At 53.6% G+C, this 14957-nt stretch overlaps 1 protein-coding gene across 1 annotated transcript; it reads right to left on the bottom strand.

Annotated features, from left to right (window-relative positions):
* Positions 1-2890: 2890 nt before the first annotated feature.
* Positions 2891-13770, bottom strand: IFITM10 (interferon induced transmembrane protein 10). The gene is made up of 3 exons (XM_058847816.1): positions 13661-13770; positions 12228-13038; positions 2891-3818 (listed from the first exon to the last, which is right to left on the bottom strand). The coding sequence occupies exons 1-3, from the start codon at positions 13768-13770 to the stop codon at positions 3669-3671; spliced, it is 1071 nt and encodes a 356-aa protein (XP_058703799.1). The 3' UTR covers positions 2891-3668.
* Positions 13771-14957: the final 1187 nt, after the last annotated feature.

The raw sequence follows: 14957 nt of genomic DNA, 5'->3' as shown, positions 1-14957 counted from the left end.
CGTGACCGTCAGCTTTTTCCCATCTCAAAAGATGCTTCTCACGCTGCGTTCGGCTGTTCCTCTCTTCCACCCCCTCCTCGCAGTTTTCCTTCCCGCCGCGGAGTGCAACAGAGGCTGCGGCTTCGCAGCCAAAAAAAAAGTGCGATTTGGAGAGCGCGGCGCGACGTTGTGAGTGAGTGGCAGAAGTGAAAAGGCAGAGAAGCAACTCTTGAAAGCCTGCCTTCTGCCGCGGCGGGTGTCAGCCTTGGCAAAACCCGAACTTCCAGAATTTTCTTGCAAATTAAAAAAAAATAAATAAAAAATTAGAGGACCTGTCGGATTTGGCTGCTGCTTTTCTTTCCCTTGTTCCCTCAGAAGGAAAAAAGTTCTTTCTTTTGCTTAACAGCACAGTTGGTGCAATCTGGGATGTACTTGCCTGACAGTATATGGGGATGTAGTTCTGCTGTCTCAATTTGGGGGTCCCTGACACTGACAAGATGAAAAATGAATGCTGAATACCTTGATGCTGCTTCACTTGGAAGACTCATACGTCAATAAATTATTATTTTTTTCTCCCCAAAAAGGTTGGAAATCTACAGGTCCCCCTTATTTCCCCCATTTTGGGGGTGCTTTCCTTCTGCTGTGGTATTGGAGGGACTCTCCTTTAATGGAGACACTAAGAGAGAGGAAGGGAGAGCACAGGAGTTTTGCTGCCCCACGGCAGGTGGAGCCGAGGCAAGGGCTGTGGTGGAGCTGAGTGTGTGCTGGTGTCGGTCATCCCATCCTCCAGGCATCCTTCTTGCTACCCTGTTCTTGTCCGTGGCTGGTCTGGGTGGACCTCCAACCTGCTGCAGCACAGCGATTTCACCTCCTAAAACATGGGTAACAAACAATAAATATGATGGCTACTAATAATAACCCTGTTTCTCCATCCCCAATGGGTTATACGTGCAAAAAATGCTGCTGAGTCAGTTCAGTATTCCCCCTGGTTCATTAAACCAGCATCCATTTTCTTACAGATAAGATGGTCCGTCAGGGGAAGGGATGATGATAACTCATTTGTCACACTTGTTAAATGTAGAAAAGGCTGGCTTTGGGTCACTTCCAGTTTTGTGTCAGCTCTGCCTTTATCTGAGCAGCCCCATGCCTGCATGCCAAGCAGGGCGGCTCTCTCCTGTGTAGCACAGGAGATGGGGATGGTGGCATTGTCCCTGCAAGATTTCCTAGAGTTGGGGGTGGTCTCTGAGTGCCAAAGCACTTGCAGTGTGGCTGACATGAATCCCAGCTCATGGAAAGGAATGCACTCATTACTGCAAGAGATGCCATAGGTCCCACAGGGATCTAAAGCTGCAGCTTGGAACCCCTGGCACTACACACAGGTTGACCCTGTCTGAGTTATCCCCCAAGCCCACCCAGCTGCGCTTGTGTTTGAGCTGAAAAGCTTGAGAGGTGTGATGGGGAAGGATACCAAGCCAAGGCCTCAGACACAGACAAAGTGAGCTTGGTGCAGGTACAGGGGGAGGGAAAAGGGGATACAACTTATCTCTGTGCCTCTCCTAATCTCAGAGGGTCCTGGGATGACTGGTCTGGGTCTTGCCTAAGGTAGCACTGTCCCAGTGGGATATAATTTGCCAGTTCAGGGTGGCTGCAATGTGAGTTATTTTGGCTGTACCCTCTTTGGGGGGCATTGCCATCGTGACAGGCCACCTCCTCCCTCAGCCTGGGAAAGGGACTGGCTATAGCCCCTACATATGTTAGGATGGAAACACCGATGGCCGTGACCCCTCAGGGAAGGGAGCAAGAAGTAATCAAGAGAGGCTGAGAAGAGTATTGACCTCTGAATGAGTGATCATAGAGCTGTTCAAGGCTGAGATACTTTCAGGGCATCATACATTGCACTCCCAACCAAAACTTCGCTGCAAAACAGACCCCTGATCTTGCCTGGGGTGGAAATGCTCTCCAGTGAGCGGGGAGCAGGGAGGACTGCAGGTCTTTCTGCCCAAAGCTCCCCTGATAAATGAAGCCCAGTACAGGATGAAGGTGTGGAGACCTGAGCAGGAAGGAGGTGACATCTGATTCTTTCAGGGAAGCATTTTCATGATCTGTGCCCACATCTCACTATGGCACATCCCTCGCTGAGCACAGCCCAGAGACAGCCTGCTGATTTAACCATGCACTCAGCAGATGACGAAGTGTCCCATGACAGTCTGTCTGCATTCCCCATCTCTTGCTTCACCTCTGCTTTCAGGGTGGGTGCAAAGGTGGGTCCTGATGCCTTCTCCCAGCTCCATGGCTGGTCTGCAGTGACTGGTGCCCCTTGGCATGAGGTCGTCTTACAGCTGGAAAAAGATGAGGCAGCTGTGGCATATGAGATGAGATGCAGGGTCAGAGGGACTGATAGGCTGTATTTTAGTCCTGGTCTTGTCATTAATTTATGGGTGTTTTCAAGTCAGGGTGTGTTGATTTGCAGCATGACAGGCAGCTGCAGGCAGCTATTGGGCAGGGCTCTGAGCTCCTGTCTGTTTCAGTGGCAAAGGCACGTCGTCTCTGAAATCTGCCTCTCCATAATGACCCTGGGAAGTGCTGCAGTAGCAGCAGGTTCAGACTGCAGCGATTTATTTCTCTCTTCGGCGTTGGTCCTAGTAGGGGAGGGGGGCCCTGCCTGCTTGGCTGCCTTTGCCTGCTTGCCATAGATCTTCCATCAAGGAGTCACTGAGGTCTCTGCTCTTAAATCTGGGTCTGTGCTCTCCTTCACGGCTGCACATGGCCCTGACCTGCAGCAGCATCCCTCACTCCTGCTTTAAATCTCTCCCGGGCAGCTGCTGGTGACATTAGCATTTTCTCTTGCCAGCCCATAGAGACCAGGAGCCCAGCCCTGCTAAGGAAGGAATTAACCCGGCAGCATCACATATCAGAGGTATCTTTTTATTGACTGTTTAGAGAAATACAGTAGCACTCCACTTAGGTGGCTTAGGTGAGTTCTCCAGAAGATGCCTTCCTTCTCAGCACTGCTGGGAAATCCCAGGGAGAAACCTGCCCTTTAACACTTCAGGGTTTCTCTGGAGGCTTTGGGGCTCCCTAGCATGAACTTCCTAACACCTTCAGCTCTCCAGGGGTTGGGAGTTGTTTGAACCAGTGGATGAAATTCAAGAGAAAAAAGGAAAAGAAACCCCCAGAAGCTGGGGGTGGTGGGGCGGTCTGAACACACCTGATATGTTGTGAGCCAGCCCTGCCATGATCCCCATCCATCAGTGTATGTGTCTCCAGCTCCACAGGACCCCACTGCTCCCTAGAGCTCAGCTGTCTGCCTCTAAGTGTGCGTAGCTCTGGGCTTTGCACGCTCTTTTCACACAGCTTGTTGGCCATAAAACAAATACTTTTTGGTCTATTTTTCTTCCTGTAAGAAGTGATGTAATTTAAGGATTTTTCTTCATGTAAGAAGTAAGAATATGTAAGAGTGAGACCTTTTCCTTCAGCTGTTCACATACCATTTCAGGGCAAGAAGGGTATGCTCAGCTGGGCTGATGAACTAATTTAACTTTTATTTATGTATTTAATTGACCTTTTTTCTTTTTCTTTTGGCAATCAAGGTGTGGTGGTTGGTTTTTTTTGTGTGTTCTTGCTACAAGAAACTGCAGACACTTCTGGCATAGAGGCATTTTGGCGGCGGCAGCTGCTGTTGGCCTCACTCAGTAGTCAGTGAGAGGGTATCGCAGGAAGATGAAGATAAGGATGATACAGAAGGTGGCAAGGGCTGAGCTGGTGATGTTAAAAAGCCGGGCTGTCTTGGCATCTTCAACTGCTCCATTTAAGTCATTGAGGAGTTTCTTATCCCGGACCTGGGACAAAAAGATAATTAAATGAAGTAATTGCAACATGTATGAAAGACATAACTTGTTTCAAGCAACAGACACAAAACCCAGTGCACCTGTACGTGGTTGCCTGTACCATAAAACACCCTGAGGTGAGGTTTGCACCCCATCTCTGCTATGGGTTAAGCTTGTGAAGCCAAGCACTGTAATACCTGTGGGCTGGAAATTCTTGGAAGCAGAAAAATCCTGAAAGAGTGACCCATTGCTATTACCAACCAGGCAAACCAGGGTCCCGTGGTGGGGCAGTGTCATTTGGAACCTGAGGGTGCACGAAGGCACTGAGATGCCACTGTACACCCCAGGCACTACAGCACGCTTCTCACCGTGGCACAGCTGGCCCTGTGGCACCAGGCTCCGGCTCACCCAGCCCACGAGGGGGAAGGAAAGCTGGCTGCAGTTTCGGTGTGCATCCCTGTGCCTCCGTCTGCACTGAGGGCCTGAGCGGGTGAAACCTGGCACGGCATCCTACTGCAGCTCCAGGGCTGCGCACGAGCCTCCAGCATATTAAGTAGTCCTGGGTTAATGAGTTCCTTTCCTTTTGCAGGTCTTATGCGGATTGTGTAGCATCTCTGCCACAGGCAGTTCTCTATTCTGACAGCATAGTCTGCTCCCTTCATTATCCTGTGGGCTGGGACTTTTATGGGCTTTCCTTGGGACAGCTCTGCAGTGAGTAATGATTGTGCATATCCATGCCACGGGCCTGTCCCCAGCACTTGCAGGCTGCCAGGCACTGCATGGCACTGCCAGGCAGCAATGCCACTAGTGGGCATTACCGATGTACTAGCTACAGCATTACCAGGCAGCAGATGGCACTGCAAGGCAGCAGATGACACTGGCAGGCAGCAATGGCATTACCAGGCAGCATGTGGCATCACCAGGCAGCGGATGGCACTGCCAGGCAGCACATGTCACTGCAAGGAAACGATGGCACTGCAAGGCAGCAGATGGCAGAGCCAGGCAATGATGCTACGAGCAGGCAGAGATGGCACTGCGAGGCAGTGGATGGCACAGCCAGGCAGGGACAGCACAGCCAGGCAGGCAGTGATGGCAGCGCCAGGCAGCTGATGGCACTGTGCACCAGCAGCAGCTCTGCAGCTGGATCCCAGCAGAGGAGGGGTCAGACTCCACTGTTTCCTAGCAGGGATATGTCCCTGTCCCCAGGCTGCCCCTTCAGCCAGCACTCAGCAGACTCAAGCAGCTGGAGCCACAAGGATGAACACAAGGACCTGGACAAGAGGACCAGGACACCTCATCCATTTCTTGTATCCAGGCAGGTGCCCAGGGTGTGGCAGGGCCTGCCCCACTGCTCTCTCTTGGGTGCGGGCTGTGGGGAGTGGGGCTGTGAGCCCTTTGCCTGCCCTGCTGCCAGCAGTGAGAGCCCCACCAGGCAATGCTGGCTGGACACCGGACGAGGGTGGCAAGCTGCAAAAATCAGCACCAGAGTCAGACTGAGGAATATTAAAAGGCTTTTATCGAACAGGAGCTTTCCAAAAAGACACTGCAACAGATTCAGGCCACATTTTACAGACTTTTCTCTTTTCTTCCTGCAGTGCTTACCCACAGGGCTGTCCTGAAAACCTTCTGCTGGACATGGGGAAGGGTTGCTGCACCCCTTGTTCCACTGAGCTGTGATGCTTTATGGGCCCTCCAAAGCTGCATTTCAGGCCCTCAAGCAACATTCCTGCCCTCCATCACACCAACGAGGACCACTCTGCACAAGCAAACCCTGATCTTCTGAACCGTGGGTAGGGAAGCTGCTGTTGGTATGAGACCCACAGATCTGGTGCTGGCAGGCACATAGGCAAGAATGAGCCTATTTTTCATACTTGTATTAAATCAAACCATGCCATGTCCTCAGCATCTGATGTGCCCTGCTCCTTGGAGCCTGGAGCTGGAGCCATCTACTCATTGCCCTGCCATGGAGTGCTCAGCTCAGCATCCTTCTGGGATCGTGAAGAGGGGATAGTCACAAACTGCATGTGTCTTTGGGGCACACTTGGCTGGAGCTCTCAGCAGAGGAGATGATCTCTGGGAAGTCATCAAGCCGGCAGCTTGGGAGCCCACATGCCTTTCTGTGTCAGCTGAATGTCCGGGATGACTCACATTTGAAATTATTCAGTAAGTTTAACATCCTCCCCAAAACCCCTGGGCTCAGCAGCACCAGGCATTTGGCACCTCCTCACGCGCTGGTGAGAAGCCCCAGAGGTGCTGGATTCAGGCCAGAAATCCCGCTTGCTGCTCCCAGCAGACTCTTTGAAGCTCTCACACACTTTCCTCTTCCCAGCCGTGGAGCTGCCTCAGGCAAAACCGACACGGAGCAAATGCCTTTTGCCCCTTCCTGCACCGTAACTCAGTCTGTGCCGCAGGCAAGCTGGCGTTTGCTGTCGGTGTTTGCCAGGCAGACAGAGGTTTTTCCAGCAGACCGGCGTGGCCGGCACACCGAGCTCTGCAACCCTCCTGCAGCCAAGCCGCTTTACCTTTGTGAGGCCAGTTCCTCTTGGCTCCAGGAGCTGTCTCCTCCTCCTCACCTCCTGTTCCTCCTGTCCCTGGGGCGCCCTACAACCCTAATTTCCGTGCTCAGCCTTTACCAGTGCTCCCAGCAGCCTCTCCCAGCCCATCTCCCACCTGACAGCAGTTTACACTTGTGACAGGTGCTTTAGCCCTTTCCCATGACACACTTCAACAGCGCCTCTCTTTGATTTGCCCATGGCTCTTCCTTTGACCCTGCTCTTGTCATGCTGCTGCTGCTGAGCATCTGTGGTGAGGGGTGCCGGGGGCTGCCCTCTCCCCAGTGACACCATTTCTCCACAGTTCCTTATTTTTGTCCCTCCCATCTCTCCTCTTTCCTGTTGTTTGGGTCCAAAGGATGATGCGATGGCCACCTTTGGCTCCTACCGAAGGGCACCCAGCTGCCTCCTCTCCCTGCACCTCCTGCTGGTTCCACCCACACAATCCTGCCAACCCCGTGGCTTTAGTGGTCACCCTCATGAAAATCATCCCTGATTGCCCATAACCATTGATACTGAAATGGAGCCTCTAAACACCAAACAAGTGCAAGGGCCCTTGTAGACTAAAAGCACAATGAAAAGAAGTTTCTCCTTAAAAACCACTCATGTCTCCAGCCTCACATATCTCTCCAGGACAGCCTTGCTTCCTCTTGCATAGCCTTGCACCCCCAGATGCTTCCAGATGTCTCCCTTTAATGTCCTCCTGTGGCAACTGAGACAGGCCCTGGGGGAGCTCTAATAAGTGTTTCAGCTCCTTCCCTGCTTTGTCCTTAAGGAGATGCTGGTGTCTTTCTTATAGCCCAGCTTCAGCTTTTCCTCTTTTCATGCTCCTGTGGCCACCATCATCATAATGTGCTGGCAGCTGGTGCACGAGCTTCTGGGAGCCCTGGAAGCTGATTCCTTCCATAGCCAGAGAGATGAAGCATGGCGAGGAACAGGTCCTCAAGGTCACAAGGCTGAACCCCTACCCCAGACCCAGGTGTGGTGTTTTCTTAGTCACAGGCTCTTATCATCATCTCTTTGACCCTTCTCACTTTGCCTAAAACTAGATGGGGATTTTTGGCCCTGTTTTGCACTGAGATGACTGGGGTGTGAGGATAGTTATATCTGCTGACTGGGGTTTCCCTGGGCACCTCCAAGCACTATGTGGCGGCCTTTTTGGAGATCCCCCTCCTGGACAAGGCAGAGCCCACCTCTGATCCAGGCTGGCAACATACACAATTTCTTTCTTCTTCCATGCCTATCCTTACATGAAACAGAGACAGCTTTTGTGCTCTAACATGCAAACCTCTCTTCTCTCCCTATCAACAAAAGGTGGTGTGGCCTTTCCATCCATCCATCCATCCATCCATCCATCCATCCATCCATCCATCCATCCATCCATCCATCCATCCATCCATCCCTACTTGCCTGTCACCTTCGTGCTGCTCACCTTGTCTTCCAATTTCTCCATCTCACTGTGTCCTCCCACACCTCCAGCATGCCAGTGCCCAAGGGTTCTTTCTCTCCTCCCTCTCATCAGCATCCTCTCTGCATGTTGTTTCCTGGGGGTTTTGCTTCCTCTCCAAGTGCTCCCCTTGGATCCTACCACCCCACTCCTTCCCCCAGCAGTCACCTCCCCTGTCTGCCCTGAGGCTCAGCCCCTCTCATTTTTGGGAGCAGCAAACTTGCTGCTCTAGTAAAAAGTGCTGCCTCAGCTTGCAGAAGGAGACAAATGGCTTGTTGATAACAAGTCTAATGAGGCTGTTTTTAAGGCAGCCTGGAAGTCCACAGCTGGTTGTCAGTAAACCCATTTCTATGCAGAGCTCCATGTCTCTGCACAGAAGGAGCTCTGGAGGCGATCCTTGGATTTATTTGCTCTGTGAATTGCTCAAGAGCTCTCCAGCCCACGTGCCTCCACCACACCGGCACTGGCGTCACGGGACTGTCACCCCTGCATTTCACCCACGTCCGTAAACCATTGCTCCTTCCGAAAAGCAGGATGAGAGCCTGCCTGAGAGGTTGGGTGTGGCAGCTTCTCAGGGTTAACAAATAGCTGTGGATTCGTGCTGGTCTGCTTCCACTCGAAATAAGGAAGATCAACATGTGGCAAGAGGGGAAGGCAAACAGTCGTGCCCACAGCTGTGTGCTAGGGGCTGGGCAGAGAGCAGGCAAGAGAGCCTGGCATATTTCCATGACCTCAAGGGGCAAGAAAACTCTGCAAGAAATGCTGTGGGCTGCTTAAAAAACCAGCAAGGCTCCTTGGCATCTTCATCTCTACAGAGGCACAGCGAGGCATCCATACTGCGGCTCATCTCAGATCCCAGCTCCTCTGATCTACCGCCTCATGGCACAATGGGTACAGAGAAGGACTTGGCTCACCCCGACAGTCTCCAGAGACGAACCTCTGAACAACTGAAGTGAGATCTCCTGCCACCAGGCACTGATGCATCATTCATTACCACTTGGAGCTGGGAAAGGGGAAGGGAGGGAGCTGCTGAATATCAGACCACAACATTTGCTTCTGATCAAAACCAACTGAATCCAAAGCGTTGCTGTTGGAGTGATACTTTTATCTGTGCTGGGCTGGGATTAGGGTTACTTTAGGATTTCTAACTTCCCTGGTCCTGCTGTTGATCTCTTCTCCCCCAGCATCCAGCACACACGATTAGATGCGAGCGCCTTACTTGCACTCCGGGAGGCTGACCTTGAGAAGCCTGAGATGCTAGAAATGACCCCTGGAGGGATCCATGAGTTGTGTGACCCCGTTGCAGCCCAGCAAGCTGTGTTTGCTGAAGATCTGGCCTACTATGGGGGTAAATAAAGATGCGGCATGCTGCCACACTCCTGTTCAGAGTGCTTGGCTCTGATGTCTGTCACACACACAACCTGCCTTGTATGTCACAGTTTCTGCCCTCACCTGACTTCATGTGTTTCTTACTTCACAAATTCTTTGGTGCTGGGGTGAGGATTTTTGACATTTTTTAGTAAATTGTTGTCACCATGAAATAGCATTTACCTGCAGAAAGAAATCTAGAAGGGTGTAGCTAGCATGCAAAAGGCCAGGCAGACATGCCTGTTTTCCCAGATGTGGCTGGAACCAATAAAATAGGGCATGAGAAAGGAGACAGCTTCACAGTAATATTCAAGTGTACCAAGGATATATCTGTCTTCCAGTGTGGGCATGATGCTGCTGAAACCAGAGGAAATGCTAGGGTGTGCTAAGATATGTACTGAAACATCTCATGGACTTGGGTCACAAAGGAGATACTGCTTTATTAACAGTATGAATCTGTCAGAAGCAGGTGACCTTTATGACAGGGAATTGAAAATGCTATTTCTGATAATGAAAACGATAATTCCTGAAAGTGCTAGATGTTTCAGTTATTTAAAGGAAGTGTAAAAGCTGTAGCCCAGGAACAGCTTAATGGCATCAGTGCACTGATGGTCCTTGAGGAAACCTGTGTTCCACTGGCTGACAGCTCTGCTGTCAGGTGTCCCAGAAGAGGCTCAGGGAGAGGAAGGTGCAGCTTCACTCATCTCCTTCCTACAGCACCTTAGTCAGTCCCCACAGAGCACAGACATTCTAGAAAGGCTGGACTTAAGTGTCTACTGCTCAAATGTCCTTACATTTAATTGCAGAGAAACAAGAGAAGTCTGTTTAAAGGGATATCTGTCCTCAGGGCATTTCTTGCTCCTGTTTTCTCTGAACTTTGGGAAAAACATTATTGATGGTAAAAGAAAAGAAAACATGCTTCTGGAGAAATAACCATAACACCCAGCCTGGCTAGGGTGTTGTGAAGATCCCTGCAGTAGCTGTGGGTAAGGAACACAGCTGCATTTCTGAACATCCCAGTCTTCCCCTGGACAGACCTGCTACTGCCCCAGCATCTGCACTGCTTCTCACCACCCATCCCAACAGCACTTTGTGAGAGCACTCGGCATCTCTTCAGCCACTTGCTAGCTCTGTCCTCTGCCTCTGAGGGACGTTTTGTTTCTATTTTCCCCTTGCCACAGAGTCACAGCCACTGGGGAGCTCCAAAACCAGAGCAGAGTTATTTCTACCCGCTCAGCGTTACCTCTGTTTGGGTACCGCGGTTACATCCCATCAGCTACCGCCTTCTCAGTCCAAAAGTCAAGGCTGGTTTTTGGAATAGAAGACAGCCATCTTCTATTCTCCTTTCTCTGATTTGGAGCAAATTTTCCCATTTGCCTCCCCTCACCACTGCCTCTTTTTTTCATGCTTAAGTTTATGTCCTCTAGGTCTCTGCAGACAGATGCTGAGCCCACACCTCTGTTCTGGTGCAAGGGCCTGGGTTACTCTGGTCTTTTGCCCTTCCTTCCACCCCATGTTAAGGATAGTGAAGGGTCCAGCCTCTAAAAACTTTGCAGGTGGCAGACACTATCCTGTCACCTGCAAAGGTGACAGGGGATGGGTCAGCCTTGTTCTCAGGCTGCCCTGCCCTCACTGCTGCAGCAGCAAGGAACCCAGATACTCATGGTAGCCTCTTCCACGGGAAAGATGTCAGTTGTTAAAGACAAATACAGACAAGGAAGGGCTTAAAAAAATAAGGAGGAAGCCAGTTTTTTCTTCCCTTGCTGGATCAAGGTGTGGGGGGTATTAAGGGACTTGCTCCCTTAGCCTGCTACTGACTGGATTTGCCCTTTGCTTGTGGTGATGCTTCACCCCAGGATGATTTAAGTTATTAAGTGCCTCACCCAGGCAGCAGCAGAGCCTCCTGCACAGACAATGGATGAGAGCTCATCTCCCATCTCAGGGAATGAGAAACCGAGGCAGGCACCACAAGGCCAGTGCTGGGTGAGCCCAGGACATGGGGCTGCAGACTTGTCCCTGAGCCTTTCTGATGGAGACCCTGGCAGTGCTGGGAGCAGCCTCCTTGCAGTGCTGGGCGCTCACAGTCCAGCTCACAGGAGCTGTATGGGGTTAATTGATCTGCTTCTGTGACGAAGCCCGTCTGCACCCTGGCTTTCCTCTAAATGCTGCCTGCCAAAACAAATCAGCCAGCTCCTCTCCGGGCCACCCAGCCGCCCCAGGCTCTCTGCACATCCATTCAGTTAGTTTTGCATCTGGCAGGCAGGGAAGGGGAGGGCAGCCCAGGCCCCTCTCTCCTGGCAGCTGCCAAGGGGCTGCCTATTTGCCAGGCACCATCCCTGCCGGGCTGCTCTCCCCTGCAGCTATCAGGAATAATAACCTGGTCCCATTCCCATCATGGGCTGTGCTCCACGCCATCACCCTCTCCAACAACACAGCTCTGTATCCCCGCAGCCCAGCACTGTGGGAAGCCCCCTGCACTCTCTTCCAACTCCTCACCATTCCCATGATGCTGGCAGGTCTCCAGGGCTTGTTTTTGGATTTTTAGGGCTTGGGGTGGGGGAAGCTGGCCACGAGCTCGGGTGTTTTAATTACAGAGAGGGCAAGAAACAGGCAGGATTGCCCTGCACTTTGTAAGCTTCTTACCCCCTGCAACTTCCCAGCTGATGGCTGATCGTGGCTGGCTGCTTCTTACTGTCCCTGCCTGACCATCCAGTGCTGCTGGCTCCCATCCTGATGATCTCTAACAGCCAGGATCCCAAATAAGGGACATAGTGCCGGCGTGCCTGCAGGTGCAGCATGAGCCAAACCAGCCCCGTGCTGCCTGCCTGTCACCCTGCCGCCACGGTACAGAGGAGCCTCCGAGGGTACTTGGAGCAAGTGAAAGCACCTCTTCCCCACCTGAAGTAACATCCCAGGCTCCTCAGCTCTTCCCATCCCCATTGTCTGCAGCCTCTCATTTGGGTGGCAAAGATGTGTTTCACATCAGGCACAACCCCCAGACGCTTCCCCCCCTGCCTGGTCACCCCTACCTCGAGCCTCGCGCTCAGTACTCACTTTCAATGAATAGGCCAAGGCGATGAAGCCGAGGCAGCAGAAGTTGAGGTATACAAAGTTGAAGATGGACCAGAGATAGTAGTCGTTCACCTCGGTGGTGTCAGGGTAGATTTCAATGACAGTGGTGGGGTTGGTCATCGTCTTCTTCTCCACCGAGTGCTTGCACGGGACCGCTGGCCGCAGGCTGTCCCCTTTGCAGCTCTTGCTCTCCATGAGATAAACGGCAGAAGAAGGAGACAGGACGGGCGAAGCTTGCCGGAGAGCTGGGGGCTTGGCGATGCAGGCGAAGCAGCCCTGCGGGGGGCCTTGCGGGGGTCTCGGGGTCCAGGCCACCCCCTCAAAGGGGCATGGCGGGCCCAAGGGGGGGTCCTGTGTCCTCTCCGTGGTGGCTGCCGCGGCGTCACCGCGCTCTGCCCTGGCAAAGCAAAAAGCCCCCCCCGTGAAAAATGGGGGTGAGGGGGTGGAAAGGCCGGGGGCAGGGGGAGAAGACAAAGGGGGCAAGGAGCAGAGAAGGGGAGACGTGGGGGGAAGGCGGGAGAGACAGAGAGGGACCGGGAGACCGAGGAGAGAGCAGGGAGAGGAGTGAGGGAGTGGGCAGAGGAGAGAGGGAGGAGAGTAGGGCAGGCAGGAGAGGGAGGAGGGAGCACCGCTACACCCGGGGACCACGACGCCGCCGCCTCGGCGCGGAGCTGCCGCCGGCCCCGGCCCCGCGGCGGGGGCAGAGGAGCGGGCAGGGCGGGCAGCATCCCTCCCCCTCGGCCACGGCCTCCCCCCGCCGCTGCCCGCTGGCCTGCGTGACCCGCCTTCCAGTCACCACTGGGGAAAGCATCTTTCTTTAAAAAAGGAGACAAATAAAAGCAGAAAGAAACACTTGGGAGGCGCCGGGGGAGCTGCGAGGGAGTTGCCAGCCGGCCGCGCTGCAGCCCCCCCCGCAGCCCTCCCCGCCCGCCTGTCTGCCTGTCCGTCTGTCGGGGCCTTCTCTTTTCTGTCCCATGCCGGGATGGGAGCCGGAGGCTCGGCTGCGGGCGGAGCGGGTCTCCCGGTGCGGCAGAGCAGCCCGCCCCTCCGCCCTCCCTCCCTCCCTCCCTCCTTCTTTAGCGGGGTGGGTATTTTGGGGGGCATTTTTTTTTCCCTGAGTCCTAGTCTTTGCGGGATTCCAGATGTGATTCCATTTCCCGGTTCCTTCCACCTGCCAGCAGGTTTCCAATTCCCCCTCCCCTTTTTTTTTTTTTTTTTTTTTTTTTTTTTTTTTAATGCTATCGTGTCTGAGGAGGTGGAGGAAGAGGAGGAGGGGAGGATGGGGAAGGGGATATTAGAAGAAGTTCCCCTCCACCCTAGCTTTGCAAATAGGAGAGACTAGTCCACCTCTGGCTGCCCGTCCGTCCGTTCATCGGTCTCCTCCGAAGGCATCAGGAGGAGCGAGGGATACTCACAAGGAGGGATGCGGGGAGTCGCTGCATATCCGGCTCAGCACTGCCTCCGGCTCGGCTTCCTCGGCGCTGGAGTTGAAGGAGGAGGGGAGGGCGGGGAGGGGGGCACCCATGGGCTAGGGATGGGCAGAGGGGGACTTAGGGAATGGGAAGGTCAACCTGCAACCCCCTCTCTCCCCCCGAACATGCTTCACGCAGGAGAGCTCCTCCGTGTCTCAGCTCTTCTCCTCGTGTCCCCCCCACTGGGACGTCACCTCCTGCTTGGAGCATCCTGGTAGCGCCCCGCTGGAGAAGGGCATCTCCTGGGCCCCGGCCGAGCGGCTTCCCCGAGCATCAGGAGGGGATGCTCGGCCCTGCTCTCCCCAGTATCACCTACAGAGACCTTTGCGGCGGGGACTCGCTGCAGCCTTGTTTGCGGGTTCACCGCTATGGATCTGGGTGAAAAACTAAAACAAGTGTGGCAGGAGTGCGTGGGGACAACCGGAATTAACAAGGGGAGGTGGTGGTGATGCAATGCTGTGGGGAAAAACGGGCTTTGGTCATGAGGGGATGAATGGAAAGGGGATAAATCCTGTGTGTGAGGTCACAGATCCTGCTGGCACGGAGCAAATCCCAATGCAGGTAGGGGTGGGAGCACTCCGGCAGCAGGATGCACGGCATGTGGCTACTTTAGGGGAGGGGCGTGGGGGTGTCACGAAGGCTGGTCAAGCCCAGGAGGTTTGGCTGTGCCCATGCTTAGCACAGGGTCAGGGATGTGCTTGCTACCTCCCATTGCTAACAGCCTAGAAGCTGCATGGAATCCCAGCTCTCGGGTGCTGCGGTAGCATCCCCCCAGGGACATGATGATGGAGAGCAGCTGGAGCCGTGCAGGGACTGCTTGCAGGTCATTCAGGAGGATGCAGCCGTGGCACAGGGAGAGTGAGGACACAAGGACACACCGTGTCACCCCACAGTGACACAGCCTGGTGCAGGTGGCCTTGTTGCAGCAGGGAGTTTAGCTGTGGCACTAGGGAAGGGTAACAGAGAAATCCCCAGAGTACTGGAAACAGGGTGGGTAGAACAAAAGTTCCTGTGAGCAGAAACTGCAAGGGAAGGGAAATCCTCTGGAAAAGCCTTAAGCCTACCCACAAAGTGCTGAGCTAAGAAATAAGGATGGTAATTCACTCAGCTCTTCACAGGCAGGTTTGGCTCCAGTGTAGGGGCACCCACCCTATGTTCATCCCTGTGGGTTGGTGTGATGTGGGGGAACTTCTTGCACATCCACAGGTCTCTGAGGCTGGAGGAGGCCCACCTTCCATGA

Source organism: Poecile atricapillus, chromosome 1, assembly GCF_030490865.1.
Source record: "Poecile atricapillus isolate bPoeAtr1 chromosome 1, bPoeAtr1.hap1, whole genome shotgun sequence".
NCBI lineage: Eukaryota > Metazoa > Chordata > Aves > Passeriformes > Paridae > Poecile > Poecile atricapillus.
Note: the sequence above shows the minus strand (reverse complement) of the source record. Positions and strands in the feature narration are given on the sequence as shown.

What these genes read in the sequence shown, in the direction of transcription:
- IFITM10 (XM_058847816.1), bottom strand. Translation starts at nt 13,770, where the DNA reads ATGGGTGCCCCCCTCCCCGCCCTCCCCTCCTCCTTCAACTCCAGCGCC. An exon ending in GACTCCCCGCATCCCTCCTT is followed by an intron (nt 13,039 to 13,660) that starts GTGAGTATCCCT and finishes TCCCCAGTGGTG; the next exon opens with ACTGGAAGGCGGGTCACGCA. An exon ending in CCTTGGCCTATTCATTGAAA is followed by an intron (nt 3,819 to 12,227) that starts GTGAGTACTGAG and finishes TTTTTGTCCCAG; the next exon opens with GTCCGGGATAAGAAACTCCT.